Source organism: Wyeomyia smithii, chromosome 3, assembly GCF_029784165.1.
Source record: "Wyeomyia smithii strain HCP4-BCI-WySm-NY-G18 chromosome 3, ASM2978416v1, whole genome shotgun sequence".
In the NCBI taxonomy this organism is placed as follows: domain Eukaryota; kingdom Metazoa; phylum Arthropoda; class Insecta; order Diptera; family Culicidae; genus Wyeomyia; species Wyeomyia smithii.
In genome coordinates this window covers 107,815,994-107,833,011 of record NC_073696.1, presented here as the reverse complement: position 1 = coordinate 107,833,011, position 17,018 = coordinate 107,815,994, and the positions used below count along the sequence as shown (strand labels likewise).

At 38.7% G+C, this 17,018-nt stretch overlaps 1 protein-coding gene across 1 annotated transcript in view; it reads left to right on the top strand.

Annotated features, from left to right (window-relative positions):
- Positions 1 to 1,175: 1,175 nt before the first annotated feature.
- Positions 1,176 to 17,018, top strand: part of LOC129733293 (uncharacterized) — a 31,909-nt gene continuing 16,066 nt past the window's right edge. The window contains exon 1 of the mRNA XM_055695063.1: positions 1,176 to 1,965. Within this exon, the coding sequence (XP_055551038.1) occupies positions 1,896 to 1,965 (70 nt within the window). The 5' untranslated portion in view covers positions 1,176 to 1,895. The remainder of the gene's footprint in view (positions 1,966 to 17,018) is intronic.

Here is a 17,018-nt window from a genome sequence, read left to right as displayed (position 1 = left end):
TAGACATCGATTGGTAGTTGTTTAAATCATACTTGATATTATTTTGCTTTGTGAAATATTTTAAAACCATGCAAAACCTTTTTCCGTAGGATCCCCGTTTTATACTCAATTTTTGTCCGATTTAAGATCTGTTTTTTTTTTTAAGAAGGTGGGAACACTGGTCCAAGTGAAAAAAGTGCTCTTTTAGAGCTCGTGTATTTTTCTTTATTTATAGAGTGATTGCAGAAATAAAAATACTGGTGAAGTGTTCAAAGTTTTGAGTAGTGTATGGACCAACCTGGTAGGGTGGAGAATTGAAGAAGAATTGTGAATAAGATGTGTTATTTGTCAATTTCGAATATTGCTCTTGGTCGAACGGAAGGTTTAAGAAAAGCTTCTGGTTGAGAGAATTGGTTACTACGGAGATAGTGAATTTCTAATAAGAATTTTGATGGCTATACCTCTTGCATACTGAAAGGAGGTAAAATGAATTTCAGAGATCCAAAAGATAGCTTGGAAATTGTGGACAGCGAAAAAGATAAGTATAACAACATAAATATGCATTAGGATGATGTATGAGTGAAAATACGAGATACCTGGAATGTTACTGGTCGAGTGGCAATTATTGAGCGTTTGAAGGTGGCATTCAAATAGAAAACTTTCTGGCCTGTGTAAAAGTTTTGCTGATGGAAACTTGAACTAGTACTGTCAATGGTATATGATTCAATCGTGGTGTTTGTGTTAATTAAATGAATGATAGTGAGTAACAAACCAATTTTGAAGCTTTCGAAAGGAGCGAAAGACAGGCAGGCATGGTAGAGTGAGCGAGGTGGTGGTCAACACGTTTTAATATAACGACAATACATTCATGCCATAGCTGGGTGGGTTGCTAAGTAGCGATGTATGCTTGTTGCGGTGGTGAGAACTATGTGCGAAAAGTGTTCAACGGAGAGTAGCAGAATGACGAGACAACAAATGGTTGTTAGGTAACGGTAACGGAGAGGTTAGAATAAAACAATCAAAGAACTGAGTTGCCAGTATGTATGAATGTATGAATTAAGAGTAAAGCAGGTATTAGACGACGCAGGTGTTTGCTGTTTTTGGTACGATTTTTATTTGCACAAAATAAAATCTGTTTTGAAAAATGGCAAATGTTTGCTTCGTCTAATACCTGCTTAAGAACCTGGTGTTTGCTGAAAGTGATTGAGCTTTTTCCTTCGGTACAGGAGTTACCCTGATGAAACAATAATGTTTATTTCGGCATTTTTTAAATAGACTAAAAATGTTGTATTGTTACTTATACTTATAAGGTTTTTATCGAATTTTCGGGCTTTGGATGCATGAATGCAAAATGCAGATTTTAAATTTAATATGAATATAACCTCTTGTGTCAACGAAAACGACTGATTGGTGAGAGTAACCCGAGAAGCTAGCATGTAAACAATTTACACAAAAAAATATGGATATAAAATCTAACAACCTACGTGAAAAAGATGTAACGTTTCAGAAGTTTTACGGAAATTGTTTTATCGTTAATCGTGTGAACGGCGCGCGTAATATTAACGAGACAATGCTATGAATTCTTGTTAGTTTCCAATATCTACATCGCTCGTAATGTAGTGTATAATTAACTGGGAACTAGAAATACCTATTACAAAATAGGTTTTGGTTTATCGAGAGATTTGGTAAGCGTTGTTTTGTAAAACAGTATCCTTTCAAAAATCCGAGCTTAGTTTTCCTTTTCCAATAACAAAAAACAATACCATATTCCTTTCAGAGAGCGAGTAATGGCGCTATAACGATAAGCTAGAAATGCTAGGACTAGAGTTAATACTCAAGCTCCAACCGTAACAGTGGAAGCGAGTAAAGGCGCTATATCCTTGGTTTTGAAACCCGAACATAAGGACGAAATACCTATGTTCCATCCCAGGAGATCGGTCAACAAAGGAGTGTACTTTCTTAGCTTTATCACTCCCAACGAATTAGGTATATTATTTCTTACACACGGATCGGTTGGTACGGATTGTCCCCGATCTTAGATAATATTGTATTTTATTGCGCTACACAGTAGGCCTGGCCGTTGACAAGAAAAATGTATTGAAATCATTTTTTTAAATAGTGGATATCATTTTCCAGGATCCTTTCAAGTACTGGCTGTGTTAGTGTAGACTAGACTAGACTAGACTAGATTTAAGATCTGTTTTTTTTTTAAGATAGAATTTGGATATTTATCCCTAACACAAAAATGCCGAAAAAATATCGAGAATTTCTGATTTTTCGAAATTCAAAATGGCGTCATTGTTGCTCCTTAAGGTGAAATATGTCCAATCTCATGGAAATCTGTTTTTGTATCTAAATACATTAAAAAATCATACATAAAAGCCGAGAAGGCAGGAAAAGTAAATTTTTGTGGCACTGCGTTATCTCGGCTTACGTTACTTGTTATCTAGGCGACGCAAAAACGTGTTGATGAATTCGTTGAAGTCAAACAAATCTACAGTCTCGTTGAACCTCATTGACATGAACCTGATCGCATCACACTGGCCGTACCTTGTCTCTATATTCAGAAGCTAACCTCTTCGCAGATTCCTTTCCGGACATTCACGCTCAATTCCGCGGTAATAACATCACAGATGACTTGTGCGTTAAATCTCCTGTTTTCCACCGTCTCAATCCCCAATTGCATGCAGCGTACTCATAGAGAGGTAGGTTCGCAGGGTTGTGCTAGGGAAGATGCCTGACGAAATGTCCCAATGCATCCCAATTTCCTTTTTTGCCTTTCTCCTAGAAAGGTATAGCAATCACTTGCAAAACCGAAAGAATAAAAGTGCTCCAACGGGCCGAATGGCATATACACTCGACTCAGCTCGACGAGCTGAGCATTTTCTGTATGTATGTGTGTGTGTGTGTGTGTGTGTGTATGTGCAGATTTTTATTCTCACTCACTTTTCTCAGAGATGGCTGGACCGATTTTCATGAAATTAATTGCAAATGAAAGGTCTCGTTGTCCCATAAGACCCTATTGAATTTCATTGTAATCGGATTTTTAGTTTAGAGGTTATGGTTCAAAAATCATGAAACATCATTATCTCAAAAACTACACAACCGATTTGAACAAAATTGATTTCAAATGAACGGGCTACCTGAAATACCCTTAACTTTTGAATTTCATAATAATTGAACTTGTGGTTCAAAAGTTATAAAAAGAAAGGTGTTTTGAAGACTACTTAATCTCACTCATGTTTCTCAGAGATGGCTGAACCGATTTTCATAAAATCAGTGTCAAATGGAAGGTCTAGTTGCCCCATAAGACCCTATTGATTTGTTTTGCAATCAATATATTACTTTTCCTGTTATGTTTAAAAATGTGAAATCCAGCTATGAATAGGAACATATTCTGAAGACTACTTGAACTCACTCACTTTTCTCAGTGATGGCTGACCCGATTTCTACAAAATTAGTGTCAACTAATAAGTATAGCTGCCTCGTAACACCCTATTGAATTTTACTGTAATCGGACTGTAACTTCGTCTGTAAAGTACCGAAATGTGAAAATCAAGAAACTTCATTATCTCAGAAACTACACAACCGATTTGATCAATATTAATATCAGATGAGCGGGCTAGTTAAGGGTTAACTAATGAATTATGATTGAACACGTGAAGTTTGGCTGCCCTATACGTTCCCATTTCATTTGATTATAATTGAACTTAAGCCATCGTTATGTATTAAATTGTTAATAAAACAACGAAAGTCTATTATTTCAAAGAGTACATGACTAATTAGAACATAACTAGTGTCATACGAACAAGTCATCTCTCAAACTCACAAATAACACACTTCATAACAATTTGATATGTGGCTCAAAAGTTATGTAAAGAAAAGAAATTCAAAGGCTATTTAAAACTGTACCTGCTTTGATTGATATATGTGGTCTCAACATAATTTTAATGTGGTTTTGTACTATTTGAACGTTCCAAATTCATTGATTCCTTGCGATGTGTTTGAAGTCTGCAAATGCACGACGAATCGGCCATAGGATATGATAAAAGTCAAAAGACAAATCGTTTGCAATGAATGGTTTTATCGAAATGACAATATCTTCGACTTTTGGCTTTTGGCGCCCTAATTCTGAATATATTCATATTGGGTGGTATTCGGTCATTTTCAGCAGATTTTCTGGCATCAATATGACACTGGAAATACCCATATTGGGAGGTATTTAGTTATTTTGGTTGTTTTCCAGAAACTAAAAGTGGTCGTCTTTAAATTCAAAATGGTTTCCAGGGTCAATGTTTGGTTTCTATGCATCATCTCGATTACGGAAATATCCATGTTGAGTATTATTTGGTAATTTTCGACTGTTTCCTATAAGTTGCCATTTAGCGATTCAAAATGGTGCCTGAGGTCAATTGTTAACTCATTGCATCATTCTGGTTCCAGAGATACTCATATTGGATGGTATTTGGTTATTTTAGGCTGTTTTTCACGAACCGGAAGTCGTTATCTTGAATTTCAAAATGGCATTTAAAATAATTTCTGGCCTCTGAGCGTCATTCTGGTTGAAGAAACACCCATATTGTGTGTAATTCGATCATTTTCCGCTGCTTCCCAGGAACCGGAAGTCGCCAACCTAGAATCCAAAATGGGGTCTGTGGTCGATTTTAGCAGCTGTGTATCATTTGTTACCACTAAAAACATTCACCTGCCAAATATGATTCCATTTAGTTGATTAGTTCGCGAGATGTGCAGAAATTTGTGCAGACACATGTGGTTCCATAAGAGGGAGGGGCGTCGAACCATTATGGACATATTTATTACCCTTTAAAACATCCACATGCCAAATTCGGTTTCATTTGCTTGGTTTGTTCTTGAGTTGTGCAGAAATGTATGTTTCATTTGTATTGGACCCCTCCCTTCCAGAAGATGGAGGGGTCTCAAACTATCATAGGAACCTTTATCGGGACCAAAAACCCCTACATACAAATTTTCACGTCGATCGGTTCGGTTGTTTTCGAGCCTATATGGATCAAACAGACTGACAGACCGTACTACATTTTTATATGTATAGATTACAACATCAATATTTTAGAACCTAAAGAGTGAATATACATTTATTGGATTGAAGCGTTCATGTAAATCTATTTTTACAAATAAAAGTTTGAATGAGAAAGGCTGGGTCTGACCGCTAGGTGGATTAAATTAGGTTTTTAACAGCCAATTTACCTATATGAACTACACACTGTGAACAGAAATCACGATCAATTGTGCTATTGCCCAACGATGTGTAGTTTTCTTTAAAAGCTGATGATGCAATTCAGTGAAACATTATGCAAAGTTACACTGTGCTAGTAGAAATTGTTTGTTCAATTCAATCTGCTTCTGTTTACGTCGTAAAATTGGCTGCAATTCAGTATATCCTAGGGATTATCGGAAAAATGTCCACGGATCGTTATTTCATCTCTACGAACAGTCTCTGCTCTATTGAGGTTCTCCAATCGATGAACCACTCTTTGTATATGTAGGGAAAAAGACGGGAAAATCTAAGTGTTTTATCCGAGAAATGGGTTCAAATTTATCTTAGCGTGGGTCCCTTCTCCCTGCTCGAAACAATAAGAAAGCAGACTCTTTAGCTAAGATGGGCGCAACAAACGGCGAATTTATGAAAGGACAATTGCCTTTAATGAATTTTTCGCACTTGTACGTCAGAATAAAATCATTAGTTGGTAAAATTCTTGATCTGAAAAAGACATTCCCCCATCCGTGCTCATCCAACGACAAACCACTGCATAAAAAATATGCTAGTTTTAAATGAGAATCGACCCTATTTTCGCGGTACCATTGGACCACATCCCGACTCGCAACTTGCCAAGCCTGGCCGAAACATCACCAGACCTTTGTGGGTTAGGCTAAGACGCTAAGGGTGTTGAATCCACAGATGACCGTCTTCGAGCCATGTGTTAATATATATGTCTTGAAGCCATGTGGTAATATATATATATATAACATGATTAAATGACTAACTAGATACTAGTTGGTCTTATAATACGTAACATCAGGCATGTAAACGATCAATACTTTCATTTGATTTCGCTTCCATAATTCTGTGCTCAGGAAAGCAATCATTTAACGGCCAATCAGATCAACCGAAATTTGCGTTTCAACAAGGATTGCCCTTTTTCAATAATATAGTTGCTTGTCATGTTAGGCTTGAAAATTTTTAAGGTTTGATTATGTGATAACCTAATTTTTATGTAGATAAAAAAACTGTTCGGGTGTTGTGCTTATTACTGCAGGAAAAGGTAGTTCAGTACGTCCTGAGACATGGGTATGAAGTCAAATTTATAACTGTTCCAACATTTGAAAGTGTAACTTCTTTTAAGGGAAAATATTAACTCTTTAGTTAGGTATTTATTTCATCCTGAAAAGGACAGTTTGCTGTTTAATTTGATATTGGACAAGATGCTGATCACATCCTTGCGTTATCACTGACAGTGCGAGTAAGGTATTCCTTGTAATAGATAACACAGTGAAAAACTGTTACACCCAAAACTAGACAACTCATGTATTTTGAACGCCAGCTTCTCAGAACGTTAGTATGTTGTCAAAATGAGGCAACTTTTTATTGGATGCATTCACTACTGCCCGCTATCACACAGATTCAGCATTTCACTGGAGGAAGTGCCCACTGCATCAGTTGGTCCTGCTCAATGCTGAGACCCGCTGCAACTGCTGCGCTATCCATTACCATGCCAAAGCTGCGGCCGCTATCCGCTGCAATTGGTATCCGCTGCACTGCTACTGCTAAGGGAGAACTGCTGTCAACGCTTTTTAGAAAAAATATGAGTAGTTTCGGCTGAAACAGGCTTTTATATAGGCCAAATAGCATATTTTAAATTACTAGGTCTATAATCATATAACGACCAATCGGAGGTCAAATTTTGCGTTTTTGAATAGTGGTTGGCAATTTTCAGTAGTGCAATAGTTCGAATAATAAAATTACGATTTTCTGCATTTGGGAGGAATCTTAGAAGATTTTCCAATCTATTGCTTTCAAGAACGAAGGAAATCCATCGGAAGCTAACCGATTTATTAGCATTTAAAATTGGACGTATTTTTCAATTTTCTGGTTTTAGATTTTCATTTCACACCCCTCACTGATGAGAAGGCTTTTCTTATTGGCGTTGACGGTGTTGCTGATATTTGTTTGGTTTCTGCGTGCGAAAAAAAAAGAAGGAAATATTTTTGCTTTTGTCATCACGCACATTTTGACAATTACATACGAGAGTTCACGTAGGTGCGAACAGCCTTCGAAATCTCTTTTAACGCAAATAAACCGAATGCCCGTATACCAATGCAAAAAAAAAACAGTGAATTCTACTCGGAGCAAATTTTTCTGACTTTCTTCTATTGGCTATAATAATAACTATCCGATATCTCTGTTATGTTATGCCAGTGTTTTTATATGGTCCGCCCGCAAAACAATCGCAACCGGATCAGTTTATTCACACAAAATTCATATGTACTGATCCGCGCAAGTGATAGCCACACACATCACATTTCACTACCGACAGTGAGTCAACGTCCTGCATTATACGTACGTGACTGATCTGTACACACATCCTGATGGCGCTCTGCAGATCTTGTTTTTTTCTATTTTCTGTTGCATTTACACCATGTACAGACTAAGTTCTTTGTGCTTAAGAACACTCCGAACGGTGCGGCGGTGAAGTTAAAGATGAATAACGCACAACTAATCGACGAGCAAAAAGTCGACGCTTTATAATTAGCATAATAAAACAATGTCGGCTTAAGCCATAGTCGCCTACACGAAGCTCACGCTTCTGCGCGTTTTAGCTCGATACAAGACCTCTTGTTGAAAAAATATCATTTCCAGATTGGCGAGTTTTATTCCAGAAGTCATATTTCCGTTTTCTGTAGTGAGTTGTTGTGCTGCAATTCATTAGACGACTTTGCGAAACCAGTGACTTATTATCCACACATATCCAATTTCGTTCTTTAAGCCTTTCGCGTCTTCGTCAACACATGAGTTATGTTTTACATACTTCCTCGTCTCGCTCGCCCTAGTATCATGCACTTAACATCAAATTCTCGTAACTGACGATCTTAGCGCTCTTTTTAACTCTTGTTAATTTGGACTCGCAGTGTGGAAGAACCGTTTTTTTACATCCACTTGTTGCTTTTCATATATAATGTTGGCAGTAGTTGTTACAGAATTTTGTTAATTAGATCCTTATGCAACGTGTGTTCAAAATTTTTTGAATATAAACATGTTTGACATGTCCATTCGGATTACAGGGCAATTAAATCATTCGTTGATGGGTATACTACTTTATTATTCACACTTCATAATATGTTATGACACACAACAGAACACTTATTTGGCGAGCTCAATAAATAACTCCCACGAGTAAGTTCAGTTTATTTAAAGCCAACCAAAAGGAGAGTTATTAGCCATCAGTTTTAGGTACTGATTTCTTTGGATACAAATTACTCAGGATTCTAATTTGTATGCTTTAACAGAGTTTTGAGCAGTCTCAACTATGACTTATTTTTACCAATCTCAGAGTCTGTTTGTTGTGCAGGATTGGTAAAACAGCTTCAAAGTTTCTCTGCTTTTGTGATTTTGGGAACACATCTTCTTGTTAGTAAAAGTTCTAGAGATTTGAACCAGATTATTGCCGTATTCCGTCAGAATTGTCTTGCAAAATGGGCATCACGTCAAGTTGCGTACCGAATAGATGGCAGAATTTTTTGCGAACGTAAGAGCTGTCAAGATGAACCCCGCAGAGGATGACCAGAAATGGTTAAGAAAATTCACAAACTGGAATTGAATGACCGTCGGATGAAAGTACGCGAGCTAGCATACAAAGTAACTATGACAAGTGCTGTGCATAGCATTTTAACTCAAAATTTGAACATGAGAAAACTGTGCGCTACTTGGGTACTGCTTTTGTTTGCTTTGGATCAAAAACCAACCTCGTGAAGATGTTTCCAGCAAGTGTTTGCGATGTTTCGCAAGAGAGCTGAATTTTTGCATCCATTCATAACCATGGAAGAAACGTTTGCATAATTAAGTATAGATAAAAATTCGCAAAAAAAGCAAGAAAGTTGTTTCTTTAAACCAAAAGGCCATTTGAAACATTCGTTATAGCATCGATCAAAATAATTGAAATAAAGTTCGAACTACTTCCTTAGCTTCCCCCGCAGATTATCGTCTGTTTACAAACTTGAAAAGTTTGGGTAGTAGGACAATGAGTTTGTAGTTGATGGGCAGAGCCGGATTTATGGGGGGGCCCAGGGGGCCCGGGCCCCGGGCCCCCCCATTTTTAGGGCCCCCACAAATCGACAAAAAGATTTTTTCTCTTTAAAAAAGAGATTTAATCAAAAGTTCGATTTACAGTAAGAAAATTCGAACAGACCATTACAATCTGACACTTTCCTTAAGTGTTATTTTTTCGCGAGCGCCAATATCGCAACTACATCCATAAGAGTTCACCTTGGATTCTCTTGGAATGACACACATTAACACACCATTTGAATCGAACCAGCGCGCATTAAACGCCTAGAGTTAAAGTTTGGCCGACTGTCATTAAAAGCGCCAATCGAAGTGTCAAAACTCGTTCCAATCGAACATCAGCAATGTTAAAACTATGATGAAAAAACTGTTGACTGTTTGATTGGAACTTTTCAATGACAGTCGGCCAAACTTTAACTCTAGGGCTTTAGCGCGCATGGGTGGTAAAGCAGATAAAGAAAATAACCCACAAGTTTTTTAATGCATTGCTTTTGCTCACTGGTCCGAATCAGGGATACCAGATGTGCTTTGCAAAATGCAGATTTTCTGAGCTCGTGTGCAAATTTAATTGACCTGCAGATATGTGTAGTTTTTTCCTAGTTTCCATTATTGTCAGAGTCGTCTTATATTTGTGCAGTCTTTCTCAAATTGTGTGCAAATTTTTGCCTGTGGATCGCATTTTTTTCAAATAGCGGTAGTTTTTTTTCAGGTATCAAGAAAAAAGTTTGAAGATGAAACATATTAAAAATAGGTTGCGTGCGACTGTGAAGAATGAAAGGCAGTCAAACTTAGCATTATTAAGTTTCGAGTACGAGTATACTGAAGAAGTTATGTTGATTATTTAATTAATAAGTTTTCTGCAAAAAAACTCGTAAAGCATAGTTTCCAAGCAAAGTGAAAAATTTGACAAGTAAAAAGCTTAAATTTTCGCTTGCGAAATCTGTCGTGAAAACCCGTTTGTGGAACACGCAGGTATTTCACCAGTCTGCAATTTACAGTTTAAGTGAAGCGAAATTCACGAGTTTACACTCCGAGCGAAGTGAAAATTGGCTGCAACTGACAGAATATAAACGCACGCAAGTTTTTGCTTGCTGCTGCTTTTTTTACTAGCGTTTGCATGCGTGAAAAAAGTGAACACAAGAAAAAGATGAGATCCACAACCTTTCGCGATCGCACAACGATTTCGCTTGATCGAATTTGTCTACAGTTCCTAGCGAAGTGAAATTTTTGCAGGTTGCATTTTTCACGAGCGTAAAAAAATGATCATTTTGTATGAGATTTTCACTTCGCTTGAAACTCTAAATAGGACTTAAGAAAAAATTCTAACAAATTTTTGGTAATTTTTCAATAGCAAATAAATGCTTTTAACTCGTACGATAAAAAACAGTTTTGTTTAATTTTGGGGCCCCCACTATAACTGGGCCCCGGGCCCCCACAATCGTAAATCCGGCCCTGTTGATGGGTATATTGAAGAACTCAACGCTTCTCAATATAAACATGGTATCGAAGCCACCGAACATCGCTGGAAAAGTAGGGCAAGGTAGGGTAATTTCATTCAGCTAGTGGTCCTCTGCAGTTGATTTATAAATGATGAAAGTGGTTGAGAATGCCGCCTTTTTAGCAAACTCAAAAAGACTATGTAGAGAAGTGAAGATGCATGTTTTTGAAATAATTGGTGTTTATTTTGTCAAACGAATTCGTCGATTTACTTGCGTACTTCAATGGTGATTTTCGCATACAACACAAAGAATTTCATATATTTTGTAATTCCGAAAATTTATTTCTTCATGCCAATATACACCGCCTCTTCATACCAGAGATCTTCGTGCTTGTCATTCTATCGTTAGTCTCATAAAATTTAATGATCGCTGTACGTCTCAAAAAAAAATCCACCAAAAATAAGCACAATGGAATTCAACCGATCTACTGCCGTCATTGGTGTGTTCATCCGAAGCAAAGCACATTAAAATGCATCTTTCAAACTCCACGCAGCATTCCGCTGGATCGCTTCGCACTCGTGATCGTCGCTGGCGTGTGGGGCTTTGTCCACATACCGCGTTCCGTATGCTTCCGTAGCAGGCCAGCAGCGATACGAGTGTCAACATGTAGTATCTCTTTGCACAAGCCGTGTAGATTGGAAGGAATTAAAACTAAATGAGAGCAAAAAAAGCGACACTCGGTTGAAGGGGACGTTCACTTTCCAAAGAAGACGAAAATCGCCGGTAATATCTATCTGCCTTGTGCGTCGAGAGACCTGAATTATTATAAATCGTGCTGCGTACTATTTATGGGACGGTTTTCAATCGAAGAAGTGAGTTAGCGTTTTGGTAGATAGTAGCAATTGAAAGTTTCAAATTCAACGAAGGCCTTGCCTGGCGAATAGTGAGGTAGTAGCTCGAATTTGCTATTGATTATTGATATTTTTTTACAGATCCCGTTTCGTCGATATCAAAAAGCACTTATCCCTCTAGTGCCTAGTGCCGCCTTTGGACGGGCTTCAGTGAAACTCCTAAAAAGCTTCAATAAATACTTTGAAAACGTTTATTAAGCTTTATAGTGATTTTACCGAAGTCCGTCGAAAAATTAACTTGGGCACTAGAGGGTTAAGCATGAGTTTATTCTAAGGATTCCCAACCACTTACCCTTCCTTCACGCTCAAATTGAATCGACCAGAAGGACGCCAAACTAAACGTCTCCAGGGAGTTACAAGTGGTGTTATTTGGCAAGAGGAACGAAACCCGGTACAGTAGAGCAGCAAACGTGTGAAAGGACGGGTAAAATCATATTACACATAAGCACAGATAAATATTAAGCAAGCCTGTTCTCACTAGCGGTATTGCGAAAAATAAAAGTGCGAGATGCAGCTGACACACGGGCATATCTCACAATAGATCAACGATACTGGTCGCAATGAGGAGCTCCATACCGGAGAAAAGCATTGTAGCTATGAAGCGTTCAATAGTATAGAAAAACTAGAATGAATTGCAGGGAATTAATGCTGCCTTGTGAAAACTATACGCTGCAAAAAATGAAAATTTTGTAAACAGTATTAAAACTTAATTAAAAAAATTGTTCAATTTTTCTTTAATTTTTTTTGCTAAGAAACTTGAAGTAACAACTTTCAATAGGAGAGATGAAAGGGAGCTTGTAAAAAGATACTCGATTATCTACTTTCATTCAAATATATTTAAATAAGACATATTCCATTACGCCGTGAGGTAAGATCAAAATACGAAGAATTGCGTGCAAACCAACTTTCTGAACAACTTTGCTGAAGATCGCATCCTTGTAAGAAGTCAAAACCGAAAGATAACCCTACCTTACCAAGCAGGCTACAGCCGGGGTGGCTCGTGCTGTATCAAGAAGTCGTTTCCATTCCTGTTCTGGGCCGTATGGCGTCATGTTACCAGGCGTCTTATCCCTCGTAGGTCACTTTAAATCTGATCATGACATCGTGCTATGAGGTTTCTGAGAGCAGTGTTGTCGTCTCTAGCCCATAAGGGACCACTGGAGTTTTGCACAGCTTCAGCTTCGTACGGACGGCGTGCACTCGATTGGATCTCAGCGTCTCATGAAGTGCAAAGTAGGCACAATTTCCCGCTTGAATGTGTCTCCGGATCTCCTTGCGAGTGTTGTTGTCAGCGGTCACTAGCGATCCTAAGTACACGAACTGTTGATTCTCCTTGGAGCCTCTTCCCTTCATAAACGTTGTTTTTGACGCATTGATCAGCAGTCCAATACACTTAGCTTCCACTTTTTGTCTGGTGTAGGTTTCCTCCACCGTCGCAAAGTTTCGTGCTATGATGTCGAAGTCATCAGCGAAGCCTTTAAACTGAACCCGCTTCGTGAAAATCATACCCCTCGTGTCAATACCCGCTCTTCGTATAACACCTTCGAGGACGATATTAAAAAGCAAACTTGCCCTCAGCTAGTTCGTTTCAAAGAATTGTCTGAAACTGAGCAACTTAACTTCAGTAAAACCGATTTCGAAGGTCTCCAGAGGGCTCTACTCGCAGTTAATTGGGAAAATTTGCTGAGCCGTGGAACTGATATTGATAGTGTAGTAGGAATATTCTCACACACACTGAAATAGCAATTTAGCAACTTTGTTCCGTTGTTTCGCACACGGCCGATACCTGTATGGTCCAATCGACGACTTCGAGAGTTAAAACGACAAAGAGCAGCTGCACTTCGCAACTACGTTAGGCGACGAAACGCTATGACTAAGCTATCCTTCACTACTGCTAGCAAACAGTATAAAACTTACAACCGTTTTCTTTACTCGCAACACGTGCTACGCACCCAATCACAATTCAAAAAAAATCCAAAACGATTTTGGTCATTCGTTAACAGTAAGCGGAAAGATAGTGGGCTTCCCAATAGCATGTTTCTTGGAAATGACAGTGCGGAATCACTTGACGGTATTGGCTCTTGATTCAAGAAACATTTCTCGAGCGTATTTAGTTCGACTTGAGCAAATACATCTCAAATACAGAGCGCCCTTTGCAACGTTCCTCGTAACGTAGTAAATCTGAGTAATTTAAGTTTTACTAACGAAGATGTTCTCAAAGCCACAGAAAAACTGAAACCTTCTTCTTCAGCTGGGCCTGACGGTATTCCAGCCATTGTTTTGAAAAGATGTGTCATCGCGCTTAGTGTTCCACTAAGAATGATTTTTAATACATCGTTATTACAAGGGGTATTTCCTGATTGCTGGATAAAATCGGCTATGTTTCCAGTTTACAAAAAAGGCAACAAACACAATGTGGTGAACTACAGGGGAATAACGTCTCTATCCGCTGGATCAAAATTATTTGAGATCTTAGTCGGCAACGTTTTATCCCGTGAATTCAAGCCATATATTTCTACAGTCCAACATGGCTTTTACCCAGGTAGATCGACCACGACTAACTTACTGGAATTTACGTCGCGCTGTATCAAAAACATAGAGAACGGGATGCAAGTGAATACCATCTATACAGACCTGAAAGCATCGTTTGACCGTGTTGATCACAATATTCTGTTGGCTAAAATTGAACGCCTTGGTGCATCACACCATTTTACTAAGTGATTAGAATCGTACCTCGTAGACCGCACACTGTACATTAAATTAGGCAACACCAAGTCAGATAGCTTCGTTAACCTGTCTGGTGTCCCTCAAGGAAGCAACCTTGGACCATTGCTTTTCAATCTTTTTTTCAACGATGTTTGTTACGTCATTCCACTGGGCTGTAAACTAAATCATGCTGATGATCTTAAACTGTTTCGCATCATTCAAAAGTACATTTCAAAAGTACTCGCGTATTTTGTCACATCACATATAAATTCAACCAGCAACCGGCAGTATCATTGGCAACGTAGATTGTACTACAGAAAAACAACATTAGTCTAGTTGATTAAATGACATACTTCCATATGCCTAAAATAATCCGATATACCATAATCTGGAGCATAATTATGTGTTTGCAGTTTGTACCACTATGCAGTGGGACTGTAATGCGGGTACTTTCAATATGGGACAAAAACAACTTGGTATTTTTTCCATGTTTCTCCATACAAGAGTATCAAGTTTAATTTTTTTTCAGAAAATATGATAACAATTAAGTCGATACCCGATGATAGCTCAAAAGTGACCAAAATCAGTATGGGACAGTTATGGGGGTACCGGCAGTTTAGTGATCTACAGTTCCATGTTCCGAGCTTCCAATCGGTGTCCTTTATTCGTCGCCTCAGTCGTTGCCGATTGTTCCGATTCGTTTCTTTTTCTTGAATATTCGCAGTAAAGAGTTTTTTATTACGTGTTCGTGCTGTCAGCCCGAAATTTTTTTTTCTTGTTAACAACCCCCGTTTGCTATGATGCGAACGCAAGATAATAACGCAGCGCTGCTAATGCAACGACGCAACCGCAAAGATTTTCAACGCAGCGATGAGGTATTGCCGCAACGCACAGAACAACAGACGTATCCTGTTTTTACAGTTATAAAAAGAGAAAGTTTTGAACTTCGCAAAAGAGAACGTATTAAGAGATTGCCCTGAAGAGACGAAAAATTCAGTGAGATAAGTGGTTAGAAGATACAAATAAATAAACTGTTGAAGGTTTAAGAAGTAAAGTCTAGTTATAGTTTGGAAAAGTAAATGGTGTTGAGGTTTACCGCCGTTTACCTTGTTGAGGTTATAGCTGACGGAACACCGCATTTCTTACTTCAGCCGCTCCTCTGAAGTGCAGACGCTGTTTGGACCGCTCCTCCAGGAGAACAGGCGTACCGGGTTTTTGGACTAAGACACTTATGGCAGCGTCGACTCGCCTCTTAGAGTCGTTAGGGGTGATTATGTAGAGCCCACTACGCATCTCCCAGCCCTACCTAACTCTTGCTGCTTATTCGGGGGTACTTATTAATTATATTCGCACCTAACCTCCATATCTAGAGGCCGTTTCGCTGTCCATAACCTGCGACCCGTCCGATTTCTTACAGCTAGGCTATGCATATTGGAACTCACATGGAAGATGTGAGAAGCGTGTTGAGCCCTGTGAGGATCTCTACGACATGCGGAAACCGAAAAATAAGTTATGGTCAAAGACGTAGAATTGCGTTCATTGCGTTCATAGCGCAAGTTGCGGCAAAACTTACTGTACTAAAGTGTCCATCACTCAGAAGCATTTCATCTACTGAAAAACTTTACTGAATACTGCAGTTTTCTAGGAGGTTGAAATCGGGAGAAAAATCAGGGTAAAATACGAAGAATTGCGTGCACATTAGCGCCATATAACGGTGGAACTCTGTACTAAACTGTCCGCCATCCAAGAGCTTTTGATCTTTCGAGCAACTTTACTGAAAACCGCAGTTTTCCGGGAGGTCGGAATCGTAAGATAAATCAAGAATTGCATACACACTAGCGGTAAAAAAGGATGGAATTAAGTACTAAGCCGTTGAGGCCGTCTTACAGACATAGTTGAAATGGCTCTTAAATGTAAGCTTGTCGTTAACCATAACCCACAAGGGGTTCAAGATGCAGTGCGCGGCCACCAACCTGACCTCAGCGTAGACCTTAGCGTAGACCTCAGCGTAGACCTCAGCGTAGACCTCAGCGTAGACCTCAGCGTAGACCTCTAGCGTTATGTAGTCAGCAAAGCAAAGATCACAACTCCTACAGGAAACTTCAGCTTCAACACTCCGTCATACATGAAATTTCACAACACTGGGCCCGGATGGAAGCTGGCGATACTCCTACGATGATTGGGACGCACTTCTGACGCTTCTTCGTGTCGTAGACTAGTACTCGATTCTGAAAGCAACAAGATAACAAAGTTCTGGATTATGTCAACTGTCAGTTTATCGAACCCAACAAAACTTCAAGTTGTTAGAAGCTGGATTTTGTTCTAATTTTTTTTTCGGTTTTTATTAATTGGGTGTGTACAACATTTTAATTTTTTTGTATTGAAATAGTTTTTTCACAATAGAAAGATTTTACACGAACTCGACCAGATTTCTTCTCAGCATCCTCACCCGAACTCGACAAATTTCCAGCAAGCATTCTCTCAGAATTCAATGAAACTTTGTGAGTGTGTAGGCTTTACTACTCTAAGCATATATGATAGGGTGACAATAACCTAACATGTACATTTCATTTATTGGCCCAAAAAAACTGATCTGTGCAAAATTTTAGCTTAAACAACCGTGGTTTAAGGGTGCCTCAAAGTTGTAATTTTTTGACCCTCGAA